At 40.2% G+C, this 26,028-nt stretch overlaps 1 protein-coding gene across 5 annotated transcripts in view; it reads right to left on the reverse strand.

Annotated features, from left to right (window-relative positions):
• Positions 1 to 26,028, reverse strand: part of EHBP1 (EH domain binding protein 1) — a 724,273-nt gene that overhangs the window by 249,557 nt on the left and 448,688 nt on the right. For all 5 annotated transcript variants that reach the window (XM_077485988.1, XM_077485986.1, XM_077485985.1 and 2 more), the window contains one exon: positions 14,594 to 14,737. In XM_077485988.1, coding sequence (XP_077342114.1) covers positions 14,594 to 14,737 — 144 coding nt within the window. The remainder of the gene's footprint in view (positions 1 to 14,593; positions 14,738 to 26,028) is intronic.

A 26,028-nucleotide genomic window follows, 5' to 3' on the forward strand; every position in this document is an offset into this window, starting at 1 on the left:
ACGAGGTAAATGGCGGCGGCACTTTAATTCCAAAACCAACAGGGAGAGTGTCTCCTAAATCGCACATTTGTGCACAGTACACATCTGTCTGCTGAATGAGATCTTACATCGGGGGGCTGGAGGGGAGGGGGGATTCACTGTTGGCAAGACAAACAATGCAAGGTGCCTGATATAACCTTTAAAACACTTTGAAGAAGAAGACAGTGTTCCTTTTAAAGCACAAGCACCTTATGTGTTATGTCCTGATATACAGTATGTACAAGAAGCAGTTTTTATAAGGTTGGTATATTCAGAACGACGAAAGAGGATTTATGCTTGGTTACTATGGGTAACTGCATTTTACTCACTACCAAATTGCTCAAATCCACAATGACCTGGAATGATGACACACACATCGGGGCTAGGCTGTGAGTAATGTAAGTTTGAAATGACTGCCACTCGGTGTCCTCTAAAGGGAGTGTCGATGGGAAATACTTACTGCCCATCTCACAACTGACACATCAGCAAACTATTTCATTTGTTGCTTCAGAAAGAAGACAACAAAAGTTCTTTGGGTAAAACTTGCAGGACTCTACATACAAAAATCAGAAAACAAGATTTTTCTCTAATCATAAATAAGCTATTTAAGTTCATACTGGGGAAAGTGCAACTGTTTTGCTAAAAATAAATAAATAATAATAAAAAAAGATCCCTTAATGAGACAGGATGGATTAAAAAAACAGAATAATGTGACCTTCTTGCCTATGGCAAGTACAGTATTCCTAATTATAGACATATTTCTTCTGTCACTTATAATGTATTTAATTATCTGGTGTTATGTACACTAAATTCATTCATGATATTCTGATTGGAAAGGAAATATTTGAGAAAAAAAAAAAATATGAAAAAATAAAAACGTGAACATGTGAACATGTACTTGTAGAGGCAAAGTTTTTTATTTTATTTTTTTTACTAATTTTGAATATAGTGTGTGTGTGTGTGTGTGTGTGTGTGTGTGTGTGTGTGTGTGTGTGTGTATATATATATATACACATACATACATATATACACACACACACACTGTATATAAATATATATGTAACACTCAGACTTGTATGGGGGAAACAAAGTGAAAGGCAATGGGGTTTACTTTAACTTATCTTTGCTAAGGTCAATATGCCTATGCATGCAATTACCTACCTACACAGCGCTATATGTAAATCAAGCCATAAAGTACAAAGAAACATTTACATTAAAACACACACATCCATACACATAAATATATACACATAAATATATATATATATATATATATATATATATATATATATATATCTCACACAAATGCGAAGGAATATATTTTGGAACATGATAATGATTATACTGTAGATCAGTATGCATCTACCTATAATACATGGGTTGTCCTACACAATATAACAGGCAATTCAAACACACAGTATACTACAATTATTAATTCCTGTTTCAAATTTAAATCAGATCAAGTAACTATAACATTTGCATCAATGCAAAATGCTACACTGGAAATCGGCATTTTTATACATTAATTTAAATTCAAATATTAATTAACAAGTAGATTTTAATTAAAAAAAAAGGACTATTAAACTTGATTTGCATTAATTATTCCTCACGGTTCTAGCCTGAATACAAAAGAACCAGAAACTTCACACAAAATAAAAAAAATAAAAAAGGGGGAAAACCAGACAAATTAATAAAATAAAGTATATTCAGACAGCAATTAACTGTTTATGGAACTCTTCCTTTTATTTTGCAACCAACATGTTGCCAAAGGAGCAACTTCAAAAGGATTCTCCTGTTTTTTTTTCCACTTGTTTTTGTCAGTGCAGGTCAGGAACACAAAAGTGGAAAGTCACTGCAAAGCCACCTCACGAAGGGGCTGAGCGGCGAAAATCAAACAAAGACCAATTAAACTAATCATAACGTCCCACTGAACACAAGGAGGCTCACCTGGTATTCCTGGATTTTTTTTTTTTCCCTGCAAATTCTCAACCTTGTTCAGTACTTGCAACTATAATTACCCTGACCAAAACACTGTGAAATTACTGCTCTGATCTGCTAATGGCTGAAAAAAAAAAATTCAAGCTGTTGTGGTTTCATGCCAAGGGGCTCCAGTAAGATGGCGCGATGCTTTCTGACATCGACAACTTCTTAAAAAAAAAAAAAATACTCGACAGGAGAAAATTAACGGGATGGGGTTTACACTGCCAAGGTCTGTTCATTAATTACCAATTTAATCGCGGCTGGAGGCATGACATTATAAAAAATCTGGCTAAAAATTCTTAATAGATTATGAAGACCACCTAAGAAGAATGACCAAGAAATGTACAAAACAATTAATACTGTTTCGCTGCTATCAAAGGCACTTAGATGATTATACATCAAGTGAAGCAAAAGAATTAGTAGCTTCACAGTGCCACCACTTGGAACAGTAAATACAATGGCACACAATTAGTAATGCACATGTGACTTTTCATTCAAGGCATATATCCTTGGGAAAGCTAGAACATGATAAGAACAACAAAAGGAACATTTTAAATGAAATGAATAAAGATTTTAACTCTACGCTGGTGCATGCTGAGCACAACAGAATAGGCTGTGTAGAATTCAGGCTTCAGCTAGTGATGATCTCATTCTAGGATTACACAAGCCGCAATCATGACGAGCCAAAGGGAAGGAAAAAAAAGTGTCTTCTCCGTCTTTTATATAGTACAATTCATGTGAATAAACCTAATCTACCTACACAGCTTTATAAGGTTCCTGAATAGCAGTTTTTAAGACACTAGGACAGGAAGCACACAGGACAAAATGACAGATTGGACATACATACATGTACAGTATGTATACTTATATATACATCTGCATGTATAGAGTTGGGTGTATGTGTTAATCTGACTCAGACTCACTACAGTAACTGAATATTAAAGGAAAAGTGTGCTGTAACAAATACAATTGATGCTGTTGGAGGTGTTAAAAACTGACTTCTATGCAATTATACTATTCTATTTTTAGCTTTGTTGCCATTTCTGATTTTACCTGAAAATGCTTGTTGTCTGGCTGCTATCCTTTTCTAATGGATTTAGTACCTCCCCTAGTTCACTGACCTGGAACAAATGTAGATCAGAAGTTCTGACTTTACTTGCAGCATGTTTGTTCTAAGCATTTTTGGAAGGTCAGCAATCAAAGCCCATGTATTACTTACATGACAAAGTTCCTTTACAGAGCATCCTAGCTTTGAAAGACCCCCCCATCCCGACACTCATCAGACTTTCATCCAAATCCTATAAGTATTTACATACACTGCAGTAATCATACTCACTGACTTGAAATATTCATAGACCATTTTGGTAAGTTTTATCAGAACCAGCTGATAATTCTCATGTTCTTAGCCAACTGTTTTTAGGGGAAGCTAAGAATTGACTAATGTGGATATCTAAAATCAATAACTATATTGTGGTACCCTGCAGACCTGTCTAAGGAAAGGTATATTAATCTTTAAAGATACTGCTGACTGTTCTTGGGTGAGCTAGAAATAAGCCACGTTTTATAGACAGCTGCTCTTGTTCCAGGACAGATAAAGTCCATAGGCATTTATATGAATGCTTAGGAAATCAGAGCAAGCATGTTGATAAAGTTATTATTAAAAAAAATAAGCATATTGGGGATTATTTACTAATGCTGGAGAGTGCAAAAAAGCAACTTAGAAACCAATCAGCTTCTAACCTCAGCTTGTTCGACAATAAAATCTGGAAGCCGATTGGTTTCTATGCATAATTGAACCTGATTTTGCACTCTCCAGCTTTAATAAATAAACCCCATTGTGCTCACATGCCCCAACTATGGTTGGCTTCAAGTGAGAAAACAAGATATATAATCCAAAGGGATCAATTATGAAAAGGACCTGCGTTGTAACAATAACCTTACCTTAGAACCCTTAAAGTCAATACAATTTCAATGAAAAAAAAAAATGCCCCAAACTATTTGACAAATGTGATATTCTAACATAGAACACCAAACTCAGTAGAATTACAGGACACAATTCAATAGACCAGTACGGGTATCTGCAATATTTATAATTTCCAAATTTGCTGATATAAGTTGAAAAATATCATCACCATAAAATGTTTTATTCATTAAGTGGTTAGTACGCTTGAACTCTTGGTCGGGTGAGTGCACAAATAGGGTGGCAATCTGTATAGAGTTTGTAAACTGCATGGGTCTCCAGTATCATCCAAAAATCCAAAACAAAAAAAGTAGGTTAACTGCCTTCTATTCAAACCTGAGGGGTACCACAGACAGCCTGGTAGTTACAAGTAATGTTCTTGATTTCAAGCATCTCTATGCTCAATTCTATCACCAGGAGATTTTCCAGTTGCAGTATGTCCCTGCAAACAAGGCCAATGCTTTCTTCAGCTGAGGAGGAGAGGAAAGGATTAACATACCAAGTTTTCATTTTCAGGTATTATGACTGGTCCTTGTACTAAGGCAGGGTCACCCACACATTTTCCTAGACAGGAGTCTATGGCCCAGTGGGTCTCTGGGGGTCCAGTCCCAGGCAGAGCTTTACTAAATTTAGGTAAAGTAATTTGGGTGGCTTAAAAAGTCAACTGATCTCTTTCACATGTGGGCACTGTCAAGCAATCACCCTTTCAGCCTTGGCACTTGCTCCTCTACTAAGGCTGAACCCATAAGCTCTGAGCACTTCTGGGTTCAGGAGCTGTTAGAATCCTGGTGGCAGTGGATAGGTTAGCTGCAGTTGTGAAACGCTATTCTGCATGGGACAGTGACAGGGGTTGCTCTGATTAGTCTCCCTAAAATTAGCACTCTAACTTGTTATGATCAGACATGGGGCATGTCAGTCCCCTTGTGACAATAATAAAGTTAAAGAAATGTTTAACTAAAGTCTAAACATGTTGTACCTTAACACCGGCTCTGCATTAAGGTAAAAAAAAATACCCCACTACCTGTCCTACCCACTGCTGTTCTCACCTGCTGCTTTCACAGGAGAAACTGAGGGCAGTGCAGCATTAGCTTCCTGCTGTTAAACTCCTGTGTGGTGGGGGGAGTATGGCTTACTTACATCAGAAGTAGAATAATAATTTTAGAGTGGTCTTTTTTTTTGGTGTTTTATTAATGTGGTAGTAAACCGCAGTTGGTGAAGAAAAAAAAAATCCCTACAAGGCAATGACATGATGGGCTAGTATGCATTGCATATTAGCCCATTATGAGAACCTTCCCTTAAAACAAAGCCCCCCAGTGCCATGCTGTCACCGCTGAGAGGGCTTCCATCTTTCCCCGGTTTACTTTTGGGTTCGCAGCCTCAAGCTACATGAGTGGCCGAGAGGCGTGATGACATCACTCCAGCACATACGTGCAGGAGCCCGAAGTTTACAGATTGCATGGCAAGTTTTGCGTTGTATGTCCTAGCTCTTCCCTACGTGTTTCATCATAGATGTCATCAGAGGCATAAGTGATGATGCCCCTAAGTGATCATGCCCCTGATGATGTCCTCTATGATGAACCATGTAGGGAGGAGCTAGGACACACGACGCGGAACTTACAATGCACACGCAGCCAATCATGGCCATTTTGGGTACTGGCTAGTGGAGCTGTTCATGTTACTGCATCATATATGCTTGTTTGTTGCTGTCAACATGTAAGTGCAAATTTTAAGATTTGAAATAAATTGTTTCATACTGAATTCAGCTATGGTGAGTCTTCCGTTTTATACACATGGTATATAATCTGGCAAATAGAGTTGAAGGTCAGACGGACTTGCCTGGAGCTGGGACTACATTCTATATTAATGAGGAGACCATTGATGTTCCAAAAGATGCACTAAGCTAATTTTGACCACTTTAACCTAGGTCAGAATCATCTGGAAAGCCCCCTGCTTTACAAGACGTGGTGGCGTAACCTTTCTAGAGGGCTTTTCAACCTATTTTTACACTCTTCTCCCGAGTGATGTTCCCACTCATAGAAAGACTTTGTAATATTGGATAATTGGAAATACCATTTCTATTTCATCGAATGGGCTGTTTTTAGGGCTCAATATCTTTTGAGTTTTTTTTTTGGGGGTGGGGTGGCCGTTGTTGACCATTGTTTATGCACTGTCACACTTTATGAACTTGAGAATACCATATCACATATGGAATATTCATGAATTGATATTTCATACTGGATGCGTTTTTAAGGACTACTGTATCTGTATGTACTTCGCACTTTATGTAGAGTGCTGCACATGTTTATATAATAATTTAGATATACTCCACCAAGGTATAGTGCTAGCAGCTAATTTTCAAACTGAGACCTAAGCGCAAAGAGATTTGTTTGATATATATATTCAACTAATTTACCAAGTTAAATTAGTTGATATATATATATATATATAATCAACTAATTTAACCTGGTAATTATATAGTAATATTCCCCACCTATCATCGTGACATTTCAGCCAACATCACTTCCGGGCTGCGGAACACACATATTAACCTCTTAAGCCCCGGACCATTTTCCAGCTAAAGGGCCAAGCCCCTTTTTGCGATTCGGCACCGCATCGTTTTAACTGACAATTGCGCGGCCGTGCGACATGGCTCCTAAACAAAATTGGTGTCCTTTTTTTCCCCACAAATAGAGCTTTCTTTTGGTGGCATTTAATCACCCCTGCGGTTTTTATTTTTTGCGCTATAAACAAAAAAAAGAGTGACTATTTTGAAAAAAACTTTTTTTTTTTTACATTTTGCTATAATAAATATCCCCAAAAATATATATAAAAAATTTTTTTCTTCAGTTTAGGCCGATACGTACTCTTCTACAAATTTTTGGTTAAAAAAAAAAAAAAAAAAAAAAATCGCAATAAGCGTTTATTGATTGGTTTGCGCAAACGTTATAGCGTCTACAAAATAGGGGATAGTTTTATGGCATTTTTATTAATAATTTTTTTTTTAACTAGTAATGGCAGTGATCAGTGATTTGTATTGTGACTGCGACATTATTGACACATTTTTGGGACCATTGGCATTAATACAGCAATCGTGCAATTAAAAATGCACTGATTACTGTATAAATGTCACTGGCAGTGAAGGGGTTAACCACTAGGGGGCAGCGTAGGGGTTAAGTGTGTGTGTTTTTTTAACTGTAGGGGAGCATGGCTTGGCGTCTGATATCACTGATTGTCTTTCCCTATAACAGGGAACAGACGATCAGTGAAAGGCTCAGTAGGAAGCACGAAGAGAAGCACGAAGAGAGGTTCTGCTGACGTACGTCGGCGTGAGGCGGTCCTTAAGCGGTTAAACAAACAGGAAGTTGGGTAAATGGTGGCCATCTTGGAATCATGTGGTATAGTAACCATATTAAATGCTGACATTTGTATTTATGAGTGTGTCATTTTTTACTATTGCAATAAAAATTACTGCACTATGCCTTTTTATGCTATTCTTTATTCATGATGGACAAAACGCATTTGGAGGATTAAAAGGTGTAAAGATCAAAAGATGGAAGGAGGTGACTTGGAAGGTTGCCTTGGAAGGATAGCGTAAATTTAAGCTACTGTGGATCCACTTATTAAGTTAGGAGGGTCCTGGAGGTCTGGTGAGTGCACAATTTGAGTGTGAGCACCAAGAAAACATGGGTTTTGTGTTCTGGGAAGGTGGTGTTTTGTAGTCCACCATGCATGGTTTACTGGAGCACGTGTAGAGATTTGGATGACGAAGCACTGGACTGTTTAGAAACAAGTATTTGTATTCATATACAGTGCATTCCTAAAGTATTCAGACCCCCTTCACTTTTTTTCAATTTTGTCATATTGCAGTGTTTTTCTCATTAATCTACACAATACCCCATCATAACAAAGAGAAAACTGAATTTTAGAAATGCCTGTGAATCTATTGAAAAGAAAAAACTTCAGACCCTTTACTCAGTAAGCATCAATTACAGCCTCAAGTCATTTGGGTATGATGCAACAAGCTTTGTACACCTGGATGGGGGGATTTTCTGCCATTCTTCTTCGCAAATCCTCTCAAGCTCAGTCAGGTTTGATGGGACCATCAATGGACAGCCATTTTTAGGTCCCTCCAGAGATGTTCAATAGGATTCAAGTCAGGGCTCTGGATGGGCCACTCTAGGACATTCACAGAGTTGTCCCTAAGCCACTCTTGTGTTGTCTTGACTGTGTGCTTAGGATCGTTGTCATGTTGGAAGGTGAACTTTCAGCCCAGTCTGAGGCCCCGAGTGATGTGAAACGTGTTTTCATTGCGGATATCCATCTACTTTGCTCCATTTAACTTTCCCTCAACCCTGACTAGTCTCCCAGCCCCTGCTGCTGAAAAACACCTGACAGCATTATGATGCCACCACCATGCTTCACAGTTGGGATAGTATTGGGCAGGTGATAAGCAGTGCCTGGTTTTCTTCATACAAAGTTCAGAATTGAGTCAGTTCAATCTTGGTTTCCTCGGACCAGAGAATCTTGTGCCTCACAATCTCAGAGTCCTTCATGCGCTTTTTTGCAGACTCCAAGTGGGCTTTCGTGTGTTTTGGACTAAGGTGAAGCTTCTGTCTAGCCATCTGCCATAAAGCTCAGATCGGTAGAGGGCTGCAGTGATGGTTGTCCTTCTGTCCCATTTCCACACAGGATCTCTGGAGCTCAGAGTGCCCTTTGGGTTCTTGGTCACCTCTCTAAGACCCTTCTCCCCCAATTGCTCAGTTTGGCCGGGTGACCAACTCTGGAAGAGTCCTGGTTGTGCCAAACATCTTCTAGTTGAGAATTATGGAGGCCATTGTGCTCTTGGGAACCTTCAGTGCAGCAGAAAAATGTTGTTGCCTTCCCGAGATCTTGCAACAATCCTGTCTCTGGGCTCTTCAGACAGTTCCTCTGACCTAATGGCTTTTGCTCTGATACAGTATGCATTGTCAGCTATAGAGGTGTGTGCCTTTCCAAAGCATGTCCAAACAATTTAATTTACCACAGCTGGAGTCAAATCTAGGTGTAGAACCATCTCAGCAACAATCAAGAGAAATGGGAGGCAACTGAGCTAAACTTAAAGCGCTGGTTTAAAGGGTCCGAATACTTATGCCAATGTGATAGTTCAAGTTTTTCTTCTTCATACATTTGCAAATATTTCTAAACATTCGTTTTCACTTTGTCATTATGGGGTACTGAGTGTAGATTAATGAGAATTTTTTTTTTTAAACTGAAGTATCAGGCTGCTACATAAAATAAAAAAAAGTGAAGGGGGTCAAAAACTGTAATTTATTTAAAGAAAACTTTGTAAGGTGACCTTACACTGGACCCCCCCACCCCCTACCCCCGGTCCCGCTGTACTGCTCTGTCAGGGATTGGAATACTACTTCAACAGTCTGGGGATTTGAAATCCTCCTGGCTTTCTCTCCTTTCCTCACAGCGCTTACAGGATGGACTACACTGATTCTGATTGGTCAGTGCCATCTATGTGATGGTGCTGACCAATTAGAATGCCTTTTGTCTTTAGATACTGAGAGGTACAGAGAGGAGATTAAGCTGCGAGGATTTCAAATCCCCAGGCCAGTAAAGTGGTGTTCTGGGCCCTGACAGAGCAGGATTTCCGAACTTCAGTACATCGGGACCAGGGGGATTCAATGTAAGATTTTCTGTAAAGGTGAACTTACAATTTAAGTATAAAGCACATGCTGGATGGACTTTGAATGCACTTTGTGGTTTTTCATTAGATACTTACCATTTTAACTGAGTTGATTTATCACATATGTTCACTTGAATGGGCTGCCCTTTGTGCATTTGTCGCTCCAAAGAAGCTCAGGGATCAAATTTTGGCCCAGAGCCAGGAACAATTTTGCACTTCTTGCTTGTCGCTCAACATTCGTGGTAAAATTGTGCCACATTTGGGGCACCATTCAATATGAAGGGCACTAAAATGCAAGTTGCACGTTTTGCCATGCTTCAAAATTGCGGGTAGCATCGCGGCCATTCTGCCCGCGATTCCAAATCGCCCATATGTAAACAGGGCCTAACTTTCAAAAAAACATAAAAATTAAACATGACAGAAGTGCTTCTAACAAACACGAGCAAAGAAAGACTTGGGCAGAAAAGGGATTGAAAAGACAATGCTCTTTCCCCCCTCCTCCTCATTTTGCCAATTAGATGGCCAAAAGCTGCTTTTGTTATCTACAGATCTAGTGATCATATCTAAATCTGTCACAATTATCAGCATGGCAGAGCTGTCCTTTCAATCAATGTTTTCCAATTAACATCAAAGCACCAAGGTTGCATTCTGTAAAGTTCCCTTTCTTTGAGAAGATCCCTGTTCTCCCTCCCTCTAGAAATGTAGAAAATAAAGTTACAGGTTTAATTGCCACAAGAAGCCGTAGTAAGATGAGGAGGGGGGGGGGGGGCAGCTTTACATAGCTTCGCACAGGACGACCAATTTAGTCAGGTCTTTGAAAGCATTGTGAGGCTCGGTCAAAAGCAAAGCAATATATCACATACTTACTCTGCTAAGTCTTAAAATAAATACCGTTGCTGCTAGCGAAATGAAAACACCACCAAGTGGAATTAAACATTTCGGATTGTTGCTAAATCTTAAAATAATTACAGAGTTAATACAAGGGCTGCCACCAGACATGCACCACGTTAACCCATTCTCTGCCCAACTCTTTGATTACTCAGGCACAGCTTATGTGCACATTATACCGCTGGTGTCAAAGAACAGTCCACTATTCCACTACTCATGCATTCTTTGGAGGATTTGTGCCTTCCTTCACTTCTCTTTTAACCTAGTTTTCTTTGTGAACGAAGAGTTCAGTTCAAGGCAAGTTTCCAACACTTCAAAGGATCCCTAAACCCAAATATCTGTTATATAAGTGATTCCTGCACCAAATGAATCATGCATTGCTAATATTTCTTATGATTTAGAAGTTTGTTCAAACTAGTTTTGAACAATGACTATAAGAAGTTTGGGAAAGATCATGACACTGCTTCTTGATGCATAGTATAGTTTAAAAAATGTAAATTCTTGAAACCGGTTTGTAAGCAACACTATTTATATCTTTTGCTGTCATACAGGGTCAGAATATAAATAGCGAAATGCGTGATCTGACCATCACTAGTGATAAGGAGGAAGTGTGGGTTTCCGAAAAACCAAAACACGTAATGTTATATTTACAAACGGGTTTACATGCAGATTAAATTACTAAAAGATGTTTTCATAAACGATAATGCTGGGATATATTTGTATGCCTATAAAAAAGGGAGGGAGGAGCACAAACAGACACCCTTAGCGCTAACTTATCTTGAGGGAAAACGTCAATCAGTCTGGAAAATCTAACCCAGCTAATGAATTTATCCCTGTAAGAAAGGTCAGCCAGGGGCTGTCTAAATAGGTCAGGGAGTGCCTACAGACATATGATCATTTCCTTATCCGGATTGGGTGAAGATCATCTAGTGTTTTTCATAGTGTGCAATCTACTTTACATTCATAATGTAAAATGTGTGTCTCTACAACAAAAAGATCTTTGCACAACTCAGCCTTAAATTAAAAGATCTGTACAACTGGACAAACTTAATGTCTGATCAAATCATCTAGATTTGGAACCTCTAATCTGAAACTTGGAACCTCTAATCTGAAACCTGAAAGAGGAGATGCTATATCCTCTGTAAGATTTCCCCTAGCCATTTAGCCAGCATCAGCTCACACTCTAAATGATAGCCAGGGTAACAGCAATGGTGCAACGCACAGGTCTATCAGCTTCGGAAATGCCATTATGAAAACTAAATCAGCGTGAATTCCCTGGGGATGATGATCTTACAAGGTCATCTGGGAGGTTATCGGTGGGGCACTGAGAGAAAGCTAACAAAGCAGGCTTGATCGCACCTGGCCTGTCACGTTGCATTTCCTTCAGCATGACCCATGTAATTGTGCTGGGACTGAGACTGACAAGTAAAAGTAACTATTGGCCTTTCATTTATTATACACTGGTAAGGGGGTCTATTTCAGGTGAGAATAAAAATAGGCAGAACAAAAATATTTAACAAATGATGGGGTAGTTGTAGTACTTGGGGAACTTTTAGTTACTTTCATAGCACTATTTAGAATTGCCTCCATCTTACAACATAGATCAATTTTTACAAAACACAAAGTACATGGCCTACATGTGAGGCATACCAAAACAACAATTTTGACTTACCATAAAATCCTTTTTTCAGTTTTGTGCAAAAACAGTGTTAGCAGTGATCAAAATAGGAGGGAAGGGAGCTGTGCCCCTTAATGAACACCAAGAAAAAGAGTTTTCAGCAAGTAAAAAAAAAAATGAACAAAGCATATCCTTCTATAGTGTGTACTTGTTTCAATTCAAAGCATCAAGTGTGATTTCTAGCTGCAATCTAGTTCTCTGCTACCTGCATGAGTCATTTCTTATAGGCTGTACCAACTTCAAGGGATCAAGAGGGGGACAGGGGAGAGCCCTCAACCTGTGACTGACAGCCTGAGATGAGCATGTTTCTCTATGACATTACGTAAAGTTTCCTTTCCCTCAGGTCCCAGATTACACGCAGCTCTCCTCTCTGAGCTGTACAATGTGCGACATCAGCTCCCCTCCCCTGGAAGCTCAGAAAAGCTGTGTAAATTCTGAATATTAAATGGAAGTAGAGAAGAGCTGGCTGCAGATAAATAGGTACAGCTTATGTAGAAGGATTGCGTATTCTCGGTATATCACCTGAGGCTAGTCATTTCACTAGAAATATAAAAGGGTTTTTCTTGTGAAAAAAAAAAGAAATATAAAAGGGTTTACAACCACTTTAATCATTCATTAAGGAACAAAGGAAAGATTGAATTCTAAAACAAATGGGATGTCTAAAAGTGATCCAACTGACTGGTGGAAAACACAGAAAATTAAATGCCAACAAACCCACAAAAACAGAGTAAACCGAGAGCTATTTGCAGCTTAAACAGCTGCCTGTAGGATGCTACGCTTGAAGTCTGCATCAGCTGAGGTCTGGACATTCACCTGAAAAACTTAGCAGCCTTGCAAGTTGGGAACAGATGCCTAAAGCTAAAAAGCCCAATGGCACTGACTGATTATGTGGAGGCAGAGCTTTGACTTTAAGTCCATAAACTTGGACAATGAGCTGCCTAAGCCACCCAGAAATGGTGGAATGAGACGAGGCAGGCTGTCTCCCATGGGATCTCTCAGGAATGACAAAAAGTTAGTTAAGTCTGCCTGAAAGAAGACGTGGCTGACAGATAAACTCTAACAATTTGCACTCATCCAAACTAGGCATCCAAACTATAAATGGCAACCTCCTTGGGGTATAAAGGAGAGAGACAGAAGAACAATGTCTTGGTTAAGGCGAAAGGAAGACACCACCTTTAGAAAGGTCCAGGACAAACTTGTCCCTGTTTAGGACAAGAAAAGGGGAAAAAAAAGAGAACGCTACTAACTCAGAATCTCGCAAAGGTGATGGCAACATAGAAGGACACCTTGTTGGGCAGTATTAACAGAAGGATATCTCTGATAGGCTCAAAAGGTGGTTTTGATGAGACGACATAACCAGTTTAGAATTTCATGGAACCTTTTTTTGAAAAACTGACTAACGAGACTCCACAAAGAAAGAATTTTTGCTTAGCCAATTTAATTCACATGGAATTATATAAAAATATTAGAGAATTTTCCTGTGACCGATTTGGTTACATTAGGAATACAGAAGATGTTGATAAGTATGAAGTGCAGGCACCCAGAGCAGCTTCACGTGCCTGCAGCAGTTTTTATTCTTTTCCGCTTCACCCATATTGCCAGGCCCTTCTAATTGGGAAAAGCTTCAGCACGTCCTTATACTGTTGAACCTTCCCCTCACCACCCAGTTCACACACATTCTTATTGAGCAGTAAGGAAGCCCGTCATAGTGATGGGCCAATAGGTTGCGTGGGGGTGAGGCTTAGCAGCAAGCTCCGATACTACTTGGAAATGTCAAAGCTTTGCCTGATTAGACCATTCGGGTGAAGCAGAGGATAATTATTGTAGATATGTGTAAGCATCTCATATCTTTAAATAGCTTTCAGTATTGTTAAAGTCACATAGTTTTATAAAAAGTACTATATCAATGGGAAAGGGAATCGAATGCATGGCAATCAAATGTGCTGAAGCAATGTCCCTCGCTGTCAGGTTCTAAACTGACAGTTCAGTCTCATGAACTAGAAATAAGCTCAGGCGTATTCGGATTCTAGTACAAACCCACCAGCCTGGTACTGTACTGGGTCAATTATAACTGGCCAAGGCATTCCCTATCCCTCAGCCACATGTAAATATGCCCCTTGTATACATGTAGCTGCAAGGTGGGGAATGTGTCGAACAAAGATGGTTGGCCCAGTATAGGTGCCAGCTTCTTGGCAGGTTGTTCAGGTAGGTTTGAACTAGGATCTGAACATGCCTGAGCTCATTCACTGCATATGGCCGTACAGTCTTTAATCTTTCAAATAAAGAATCTGCATACCCTGCTTACTGTACCAAGGCAGTATATGATTCTACATGGAACACCAACTAAAACAAGGATGTAGGGAAATATATCAAATATAAAGAAGGTCATTCATACTTCACTTAGCTGCTTGGTGCGTGTAGAGGTTGCAACATTATTCCTCTGCTTATTTCCCGCTTTCAGAGCAGCATCTCTTCTGGCCTGTTCTAGTAGTAGCCGGGCCCGTTCTTTCAGCTCTTCCTGTCTGGACAGCATTCGTTGCTTTAATAAAAAAAAACATGACATAAAAGTAAGAAACTAGAAAGCAATACCCAAGACCTTCTCTTCCACCTACATACAGCTGTCATCTTGAACAATTCAGCATTTCATTGAGCTCTGGACATCAACTTTATGGCCAGTGTTGCATTTGAAAGTATTGAGTCCACTATGTTCACATTCTGAAATTTTAGAAGTAGTCAAGTTTTGTTTTGGATCTCAGTGTAGTGCAATGTCTAATTGTCATCAGAATTTATTGGTGTCCTGCTGGCTACATCTCTATGATCATCGATACACGTAGCACCTAATGCAAATAACAAATACAGATTTGTAAAAGAACAAAAAAAAAAAAAGGTAAATTTTTTCCAAAGTTTCAGCACTGCCTGATAGAATCATGAGAGAGAAGTTTCACAACACAGAATCAAAACATCCAACTGCAAGGTTATACCCAAAACGATGGTGTTCTATAATGTGAACAGTGACTTAACAGATGTAGTCCACCTTGGCTCACCCCTCCCTACTGAACATTCAGTGTGATAGATGGCCTCATCAATGTGGAAACGAGGGAGTCGGTGGTCAAAAGTATGTAACTTGTTATTAGTATAATATACTGTAAGCAAGTTGTGTCTGGGGACATATATATGGTATTTAAAGTAGAACTATAGGCAAAATGTTTTTTTTTTTTTTTTTTGGATAGAGCAAGGGAGGGTTTATAACCCTGGCACCTTTTTTTCCTGCCATCTGTGTCCCATTTCCAAACAAGAAGTGAGAGGAAATCCCTGAAAAATGAGGGAATTCCTTGCCCCCCCCCCCCCCCAAGTCACCAGAACTAGTGTCCCCATTGGAAGATTTCCCCTCTATTCCCCTCTATTACTTTTCTGGGGACAACCCAATATTTGGGTTTTCTTCTACGTTTACTTTAAATCATAATGGTAAACAGGTCAAATAGAGTAGTAGCTTCTATACAAAGTCACATAAACCTGCAAGTGTAGGCAGATATAAAAAAACAAAAACGTATTTACTCCAGTTGAGAAAATAGACAAGATGTAATGTGGACGTCTTCTTTGTAAAATGCTATCTGTCATCTGCTATGCATCCAAAAGCTTCAATATTTCAGGTACATTTGAAATAATAGTTATATATTAATATTTCTATTATTTAACCACTTCCCTACCCACCCATAGTCATATGACGCCCACAGATGGGATCTCCCATCCTGGGTGGGCGTCATATGACGTGCTCCCATTCCCGGCTGCCTAGGGGGCACGCACGCACCGTCGCTCGGGACCCGGTGCGCGTGCCCGGCGGCCGCGATGTCTGCTGGGCACCCGCGATTGCCCGGCAACACAGCAGGACCATGGATCTGTGTATGTAAACACACAGATCCATGTCCTGTCAGTGGAGAGGAGACCGATGGTGTGTTTCCAGTACAGAGAAACACCGATCGGTCTCCTCCCTTTGTGAGTCCCCTCCCCCCCACAGTTAGGATCACTCCCATAGGGAACATATTAACCCCTGCAGCACCCCCTGGTGTTAACCCCTTCCCTGCCAGTCACATTTACACAGTAATCAGTGCAATTTTATAGAAACGATCGCTGTGTAAATGTGAATGGTCCCAAAAATGTGTCAAAAGTGTCCGATATGTCCGTCACAATGTCACAGTCACAAAAAAAAAATCGCGAATCGCCGCCATTACTAGTAAAAAAAAAAAAAAAAAATGCCATAAATATATCCCCTATTTTGTAGACGCTATAACTTTTGTGCAAACCAATCAATATATGCTTATTGTGATTTTTTTTACCAAAAATATGTAGAAGAATACGTATCGGCCTAAACTGAGGGAAAAATTAGTTTTTTTTATTTTTTAAATGGGATATTTATTATAGCAAAAAGTAAAAAATATTGTGTTTTTTTCAAAATTGTCACTCTTCTTTTGTTTATAGCGCAAAATATAAAAACCGCAGAGGTTATCAAATACCACCAAAAGAAAGCTCTATTTGTGGGAAAAAATTACGTCAATTTTGTTTGGGTGCAACATCGCACGACCGCGCAATTGTCAGTTAAAGTGACGCTGTGCCGAATCGCAAAAAGTGCTCTGGTAAGGAAGGGGGTAAAATCGTCCGGGGCTGAAGTGGTTAAATGTATTATTATTTCTATTGTTTAATTTTGTTTTAAATCTTACTTAAAGCGGAACTTCAGTAATTTTTTCATGTTTCCATCTATTAAATATTCTGCCCTTGTTGTTATAACTTTGGATAGTAAAACATTTTTTTTCTGCCAGTAAATACCTTATACAGCCCACTTCCTTTTTCTTGTTTGGTAAAAAGCCTAAGCTTATGACATCATGCACTGCTCCCTCTCTCACTCTCATGAGAGTTTCCCAGTAAGGGAAGGGGAGTGAGTCATAAGAGGGCCAATGAGAACTGCAGAACTGGAGGTGTGCCTCTTGTGTCTGTGTAAATCCAGGAAGTGAACAGGCAGCAGCTTCAGCTGCCCACAGTTAAAACGATTGCAACCAGACAGTGGAGGGAGATTTCTGCTGCATATTTTGGCAATTACAGAATCACAGTATATATAAAATAATATGCAAAGTGGTTTGAGGGAAGCATCAGAATGGCAAAGACACAGATGAGTGGATTTGGGGTGGGGGATCTTGACTGGCTTGCAGAGAGTCCTGACCTCAATCCGATAGAACACCTTTGGGATGAATTCACGTGGCGACTGCAAACCAGGCCTTTTTTGTAAAACATCAGTGCCTGACCTCACAAATGCGCTTGAATGGTCCCACAGTCCCATAGACACACTCGTAAACCTTGTGGAAAGCCTTGCTAGAAGAGCTGAAGCTGTTAAAGCTGCAAAGGGTGGGCCAACTTAATACTGAACCCTATGGACTAAGACTGGGATGCCATTAAAGTTCATGTACATGTAAAGGCAGGTGTCCGAATACTTTTGGCAATATAGTGTGGCTTAAATCCAGGTTTCTTCTTGCTGGTCATGTGACACACATGGTCCTTCTAATCCAGCATCGGCAGTGGGCAGTTCTTAAAGCGTTATTAAAACCAAAAAAGCTTGTCAGTCTGACACACCGCTCCACCGATCTTGGTAAAGAGCCTCCAACGGAGGCTCTTTATCACGTGATCAGCCGTGTCCAATCATGGCTGATCACGATGTCAACAGGAAAAGCCGTTGATAGGCATTTCCTCAGAGGAGAGCCGATCAGCGGCTCTCCTGACGTGGGGGGGGGGTCTGCGCTAATTATCAGTGCAACCACTTGGATGCCCACACTAGACCCCCAGGAGAGCCACCAGGACCACCAGGGAAGGGGGCAACATGTGGATGGCCAGGTATGTACCCCATGGCCATCCACATGTACAAATTATGCTCAACCTGTGCCAGCGCCCACAAATGGGCACTGACTGGCACCATTATATAACATGATGCCCACCAATGCTATCCATCAGTGTCATCAGTGCCACCAATTAGTGTCATCAGTGCCACCCATCAGTGCCACCCATAAATACCATCAGTGCCACCCATAAGTACCATCAGTGCCACCCATAAGAACCCATCAGTGCCGTCAATGAGTGCCCATCAGTGCCACCTCATTGGTGCCCATCAGTGCAGCCATATCTGTGCCTGTCAATGAAGAAGAAAACGTACTTATTTGCAAAAAATTTTTTAATAGAAACAAAGAAAAACGTATTATTTTTTTAAAAAAATTCGGTCTTTTTTAATTTGTTATGCAAAAAATACAAATCGCAGAGGTTATTTTAAATCAAATACCACCAAAAGAAAGCTCTATTTGTGGGAACAAAATTATAAAAAATTTGTTTGGGTCCAGTGCAGCATGACTGCACAATTGTCATTCAAATTACGCCAGCGCTAGAAGCTGAAAATTGGCTTGGGCGGGACGGTATCTAAGTGCCTGGTATTGAATTGTTTAATGATGCAAATCATAGTGAGGGAGGCATTTTCCTGCTTGCAGCTGCACATACACTCACTGCCTATGATTGGCCGTGTGCAGTGAAGGCTTTCAGGTGGGATTGTTCAACCCTAATCAGCAGTGGGCAGTTCTTAAAGTGGTTGTAAACCTAGTTACACCAATTTTACCTACAAGTAAGCCTATAATAAGGCTTACCTGTAGGTACTGGAAATATCTGGCACGGTTTAGGAGATATTTTCCATATATGCTTGCTCCGACGTCATCGGCGCATGTGCACTAAAGGACACGATCGTGCCATTTTCAAAAGGGCCCGTGCCGTGACCGGCAGCTCCCATGTGCATGCGCGGGAGTGACGTCACGTGACTTAGGCCAGTCACAGAGCGGAAGTCCACGGCTCCGGAAGGAAGAGGGGCGAAGATGGATGCGGCCACCAGTGGGGACATCGCAGGCTTCGTTTGTAGGTAAGTGCAACATAATGGGCTAGTATTGCGATGCATACTAGCCCATTATGCTTTTACTTTGCAGAGTAAAAAAAGAGGAAGTAAAACTCATCAGGGTTTACCTTCCTCTTTAAGTGGTTTGTCTCATCCATATAAATATACATTTTTCTGGAGAGTTTGTGTTGTGAAAAGCAACAGACTTGCTGGCTGGATTACCAGTTGAAAATGAATGAAACAGCATAAAAAGAAAACTAATGCAGCCACCATATGTAAGCATTAGTAATATGCAATATAATAAATGTTTGCTCTTCGGTTTAATACCAATTTAACGATGCAGAAAATGGTGCACACGTAGTAAAGTGTGCTGTTCTCTGCAGTATTACCCTGTAAGCCCGGGCTGCCTCGCTGACGATCCCTTTGGTGGCATGTACATGATTTTTGGGCTTGCTGGATGCATACTATGACGCTGGGCTTTCAACCCAACCCAGAAGAGGATAAGCACCAAGGTGTCAAAGCCGAGAGTCTGCAGGGAATGGTGGTGGTGAAAGCTCCATTTTTAATTTACCTTACTGTATTGTAAAGGATCAAAAGTGCCACAAAAGCAGAACAGTTGCTTATTTTTGCCCTGCTGTAGGAAAACAAAACCAGTGATCTGATTGGTTGCTAAAACTGCCATTCTGCTCCTTGCTATCTTTAGCCCCTGTTTGCATCTGGGAATAAAGGAAACCTATTATTCTACAAGGCATGTAATTGCTGCACAGCATTCGGCACACAGGAAGCATCGGTATTACCTGGGAACTCACACCTGCCTTTGCTGGTATAGGCCGAGCTCATATTTTACCTGTGTTTAATTAGCACACACTTGACTGCTGCTTGGAACAATAAGAGCCTATGGTAACAGAGCAACAATCTGGGCTCTTCAGTGTCAGACAACTGGTTCAGCAGGTTGTCTGTACATGTGACTATAGAAAACGTAACAAGATCACACTTTGTTCACATAGATGAAGCTGGGTAAATAGTACGGAGAAGTTCGTCACTCACAGGTTGAGGTCAGCAGTTAGTCACTGCAGGAACAATTACTAGTACATTAGCTTTTATATCCAGCTCCCATGAGAGACTTACTGCTGTAATATAAGGTTTTCCTTTAACACATCTTCAGATATGATGGTAGAACGGGTGATCAAAAAAAAATGGGCAGACCTCTCACAAACAAGTAGAGGCATATCTGCCCGTACCTATGCAGGGCCTATCTTCCCTCTCTGATAGTGAACAGTGGTTTACTCGCTTTTCCTCTGCAGAAAAGGTAACAATTGGAAAACATGTTCAAAGATCTATCTGTATGCTGGAAAATATATACATGGAATGAGCTCCAACACAAGTATTGCTTTAGATCACCATCACCGAGCGATGCTTGAAATTATTGTTTTAGATACAACCTTTGTTGTGTCCCCCCGATGCTCGGTTTGTTGGAGCCCACAGAAATTCACAGTATGGGAAAGCATGTGGCCTTCTCTTATGCTGGATACACAAGTTGTTCTTTTTTCGTTCTACCCAGCGGGCTGAACGAACAAAAACTTACAGATCACCATACTAAAGCCTCGTACACACGATTAGATTTTCGGCAGACAAAACCTCTGACTTTTGTCTGAAGGCGTGTGCCTGGATTTAGTCTTGCATACAAAACAGCAAGGAATTGTTGGCCAACAAACACAAACGTAGTGCTGTAATACACGGTTTTTCCAGCTCTTTAGCGCCACCCTTTGGGCTCCTTCTGCTAATTTTCAGTTTGTTTCTGAACGGCCGTTTCTCAACCAGCCATGCTGCGAAATCAGAGGAGATAGCGTGTTATTTATTATTGGCCTTGGAGAAATTGCTTTGATCCAAGTTCAGTCCAGGAACAGGAGGAGGATTTCTTGGACCACAAATTGGTTGCTTTATTAATCGTGACCAATTATGTCATATGCCTTTGCTGCGGGAGCTCCAGGAGAATAATCCAGATGTTTTTCGGAATTATCTCCGGATGACGGACCCTTGCTTTCACCAACTCTTGGCATTGTTGACCCCCTATATTAAGCAGCAGGACACATGCATGAGGCTTTTATTTTATTCACAATAATGATAGAGTGAGAAGGGGGCAAGCGGACATCTTGTTACACGCACTGGAGTTTTAGATTTCAGTTATTTTCAACACAAAACTGAATACAGATGACGTCACCGTATGGCGAAAAGCACGTTGGGTAGCTTAGACGTGCTGACGCAATCACGTTGACCTTCTGAGCGAACGGGCGCTCGCATGCCGGCCGGCATACATGCTGTCTATTGATATATGTTTGTGAGTATATTTTGTTTTATATAAATAAAAATTGTCCGCCTGTTTTACGCTATGGGAGGCCTTTTTATTTATGTTTTTTGAGTCATCGTCTAAATCACTACCTGCCTATATGGTCAGAATTGGCGTGGTCCGGGTGATCTCATATATTCAGTGAGCATTTACACGCCCCATTCTGGTAAGCGTGCATTTTTACTGACGTTCAACACTTTTTGGCTTGGTGAAAGTGGATTGCACGATTGATTGGCATTATCTTAAAGGGATACCCCTCTCACTGCAAGGACTCTATTGGACTGTTTTTTGTTAGGGTGTGGTTCATTGTTTCATTTTTATGCACATTGTTTTCCACTTCTTTTATTCACTTATTTCATTCATTTGTCACTGGGATTTTATTAGTTTATTTATATTTATTCACTGTACTTATTTATTATATATATATTTTTTATATAATAATTATTTATTCACCGATAGGTATTTATTCACGATTGCTTATGAATTTATTTAAGATATATTGAGTTTTATGAATTTGATAATTCCCAAGTCTCAATTAATTGGGAAATTATTTAATTCATTTTTCGTTCTCATATGGTCCATAAATAGTGACAACATCAGTAGGTCATATTGAGTGGGGTAGAAGTGTTTAGATAGCGCAGCCACATATATTTTTATGCTTATTGAATTTTTGGATGTGTATCACCTCCTGGTAGGTGCAGCTTTAGCTGTGTGGTGGTATATTTCTTACTCTTTTTTTCTTAGATTAGGAGTGCAGTAATTTTTCAAATTTTTTGATGCTTAAATACAGTATTTGTAAATCCGACGGACTGTTTAGATGTTCAATTTTAAAAGCAGCAGCAAACCTGCTGACCTTACATGGTTGCGAATGTGACAGAACACCTCTGATTTTCACATTTAACATTTAGTTCCGAGGAACGATCCGATCCATGAGTTTTTTGATCCGTTGCACCCCTAGTGATGCGCTGATTGGATGCTGGTTTTCCAGCATGCTCATTCGACAAAAGCCGGTGTTCTGCAAAAAACTCCAACTCACCAAAATCTCCAACCACGTCACCAGTAGGCTGTTTTCACAGAACACCGGCAGCGTATACACTACAGTACACAATGATTTGGCTGTTTTCACAGAACACTGGCTAAGGAGGCAGCCATGTTTCTGGTTACTAGTAGGCAGACTAACAATGTCCACTCATTATGTTGTGTACTGTAGTGTATACGCTGACGGTGTTCTGTGAAAACAGCCAACTAGTCCAAATCTTCAATTACTGGTGATGGAGTCATCGACTTGGTTGGAGATTTTGGTGAGTCAGAGTTTTCAGCAGAACACCGGTCATGGGACCGCCTTCTATTGGACGAAGCGCTGTACCACATGGGCCGAAAGTCAGCTGGTAACTGGCGATTTGATAATTTTCTGAAAAATGTTGGCCCGTGTGTATCTAGCTTTATTCTTACTGTCAAATGGGGGTCAGGAGAAGGTCAGTAACCCGATGTAACCTCAGGCTAACATGGAGTTTTCACATGGATTGGACTTGAGGCTCTAGAAGATTAATGAAGAGATGGGAAGCACAGCCAATTATCTGTCAGGGGTGAAGGGGAGCAGTTCTTGAAGGGGTGGCCTGTTAACAGAACCTATCACTTTACCATGAATTTATAATTTGATAGATCTTTTAACAAAGGACTGCCTATCAAGATATCCTATTATTTGCATTAGAGTTTGCCAATTTTCCCTGAATGAGCAACGTGGCAGATTCTGTTTATTTCAAAAAATAAAATAAAAAAAGGAATAAGGGAAAATTGAAAGCGAGGCTCCTGTATAAAGGTTGCAGCAGTTGGGTAGCAGTAGGAACTGAGTCCTCACCATCAAAACCCTTGCCATTTAAAAAAAGCCAATGAGCGACTGAATCTGGCCAAAATTTTGCATTTAGAAGTTAAAGTTTATGTGAACCCTCACCTTGTAAAACAACCCATTCAGTTAAAAAAAAAAAAAAAAAAAAATATATATATATATATATATATATATTAGGGCTGTGGAAATGAAAGATTAATTCCTCGATTAATCGATACTTTTTTTGATCAATCAAAATTATTTTGGGAAGGGAAGGGGAGGACTCTGGTGACATTGAAGTTCTGATTGAATGTAACGCGTATGGGGAGGAGCTACGCATGACGTCACCCGCTGCTACCCTACGGAACTAACACGATTGTCGGCTTTACATGCTGTTTTTATCATTTTTATGTGAGTAGTTTGTGTTTGAACAAAAAAATTTAATCTTATACTTAAGCGGTGAGCACTTAGAGCTTTTCTTTCTACCCATGACCTGGCGTCCTTGCTGAGATCTAAGGAGACACAAGAGAAGTTTATGGTCCGTGTTAACCTTTTTGATACCCGCTTGCATGACCATCTTTTTGCACAGGGGTCCATGCCATAAGGTGAGAGTGATTAGTTAGACCGGAGGTGGAGGGATTGTCACGCTACTGTGGAATTTTTTTTTACTTACGCCAGTGCTACAATTTGAATTTAAAAAGTATTTGTGTGAACTGTGAAGTTAAGTCATGGATTGTGTAAACTAACTCGTATCGGTTGATTGTATATAGTGTATACCACATTTACCACTGACTAATGCAGAGTTGCAATGCAAGGAGATCAGCTAAAAGTAGTTGGATCTGTATGTGCATTATAATTAATTGATTAAAAAAAAAGGATTAATCGAACACGAAAATTTTAATCAGTAACAGCCCTAATTATATATATATATATATATATATATATATATATATATATATATATATATATATATATATATATATATATAACACACATACATACATACACACAGTATCTCACAAAAGTGAGTACACCCCTCACAGTTTTGTAAATATTTATTATATCTTTTCATGTGACAACATTGAAGAAATTACACTTTGCTACAATGTAAAGTAGTGAGTGTACAGCTCGTATAACAGTGTAAATTTGCTGTCCCCTCAAAATAACTCAACACACAGCCATTAATGTCTAAACTGCTTGCAAAAAAAGGGAGTACACCCCTAATTGAAAATGTGCAAATTGGGCCCAATTAGCCATTTTCCCTCCCCAGTGTCATGTGGCTCGTTAGTGTTACAAGGTCTCAGGTGTGAATGGGGAGCAGGTATGTTAAATTTGGTGTTATCGCTCTCACTCTCTCATACTGGTCACTGGAAGTTCAACATGGCACCTCATGGCAAACAGTTCTCTGAGGATCTGAAAAAAAGAATGGTTGCTCTACATTAGGATGGCCTAGGCTATAAGATTGTCAAGACCGTGAAACTGAGCTGCAGCATGGTGGCCAAGACCATACATCAGTTTTAATAGGACAGGTTCCACTCAACATGGTCGACTAAAGAAGTTGAGTGCAGGTGCTCAGCGTCATACCCAGAGGTTGTCTTTGGGAAATAGACGTATCAGTGCTCCCAGCATTGCTGCCGAGGATGAAGGGGTGGGGGATCAGCCTGTCATTGCTCAGACCATACGCCACACACTGCATCAAATTGATCTGCATGGCTGTTGTCCCTGAAGGAAGCCTCTTCTAATTATGATACATAAGAAAACCTGCAGTTTGTTGAAGACAAGCAGACTAAATACATGGATTACTGGAACTATGTCCTGTGGTCTGATGAGACCAAGATAAACGTATTTGGTTCAGATAGTGTCAAGCGTGTGTGGTGGCAACCAGGTGTGGAGTACAAAGACAAGTGTGTCATGCCTGGTGGTGAGAGTGTCATGGTTTGGGGCTGCATGAGTGCTGTCGGAACAGGGGAGTTACAAGTTCATTGACGGAACCATTAATGCCAACATATACTGTGCGATACTGAAGCAGAGCATGATCCCCTCCCTTCAGAGACTGGGCCACAGGGCAGTATTCCAACATGATAACGACCCCAAACACATCTCCAAAACGACCACTGCTTGCTAAAGAAGCTGAGGGTAAAGGTGATGGACTGGCCAAGCATGTCTCCAGACCTAAACCTCTTGAGCATCTGTGGGGCATCCTCAAACGGAAGGTGGAGTGCAAGGTCTCTAACATCCACCAGCTCTGTGATGTCATCATGGAGGAGTGGAAGAGGACTCCAGTGGCAACCTGTAAAGCTCTGGTGAACTCCATGCCCAAGAGGGTTAAGGCAGTGCTGGAAAATAATGGTAGCTACACATAATATTGACACTTTGGCCCAATTTGGACAATTTGTACTCACTTTTTTTGCCAGTGGTGTTTAGACATCAATGGCTGTGTGTTGAGTTATTTTGAGGTGACAGCAAATTTACACTGTTATACAAGCTGTACCCTCACTACATTACATTGTAGCAAAGTGTCATTTCTTCTGTGTTGTCAAAAGATAGAATAAAATATTGTTTTATAGTACCACTTATTTTGTGATGACAATTTTTTCATGCATTGCATGTATGATTACAGCAGGTTTTACTGAAGGAAAATGAGGAACTTTCCTGTTTTCCAATAATCAACAAATGTGATAACTTCCTAAGTCATCATGCATACTGACAGAAAAAATGCTGCTGTAAGAAACAACTGGCAGTTTTTTT

The sequence above is a fragment of the Lithobates pipiens genome, unplaced genomic scaffold, assembly GCF_037356315.1.
Source record: "Lithobates pipiens isolate NorthernLeopardFrog02 unplaced genomic scaffold, aLitPip1_a1.2 Scaffold_18, whole genome shotgun sequence".
Lineage (NCBI taxonomy): Eukaryota > Metazoa > Chordata > Amphibia > Anura > Ranidae > Lithobates > Lithobates pipiens.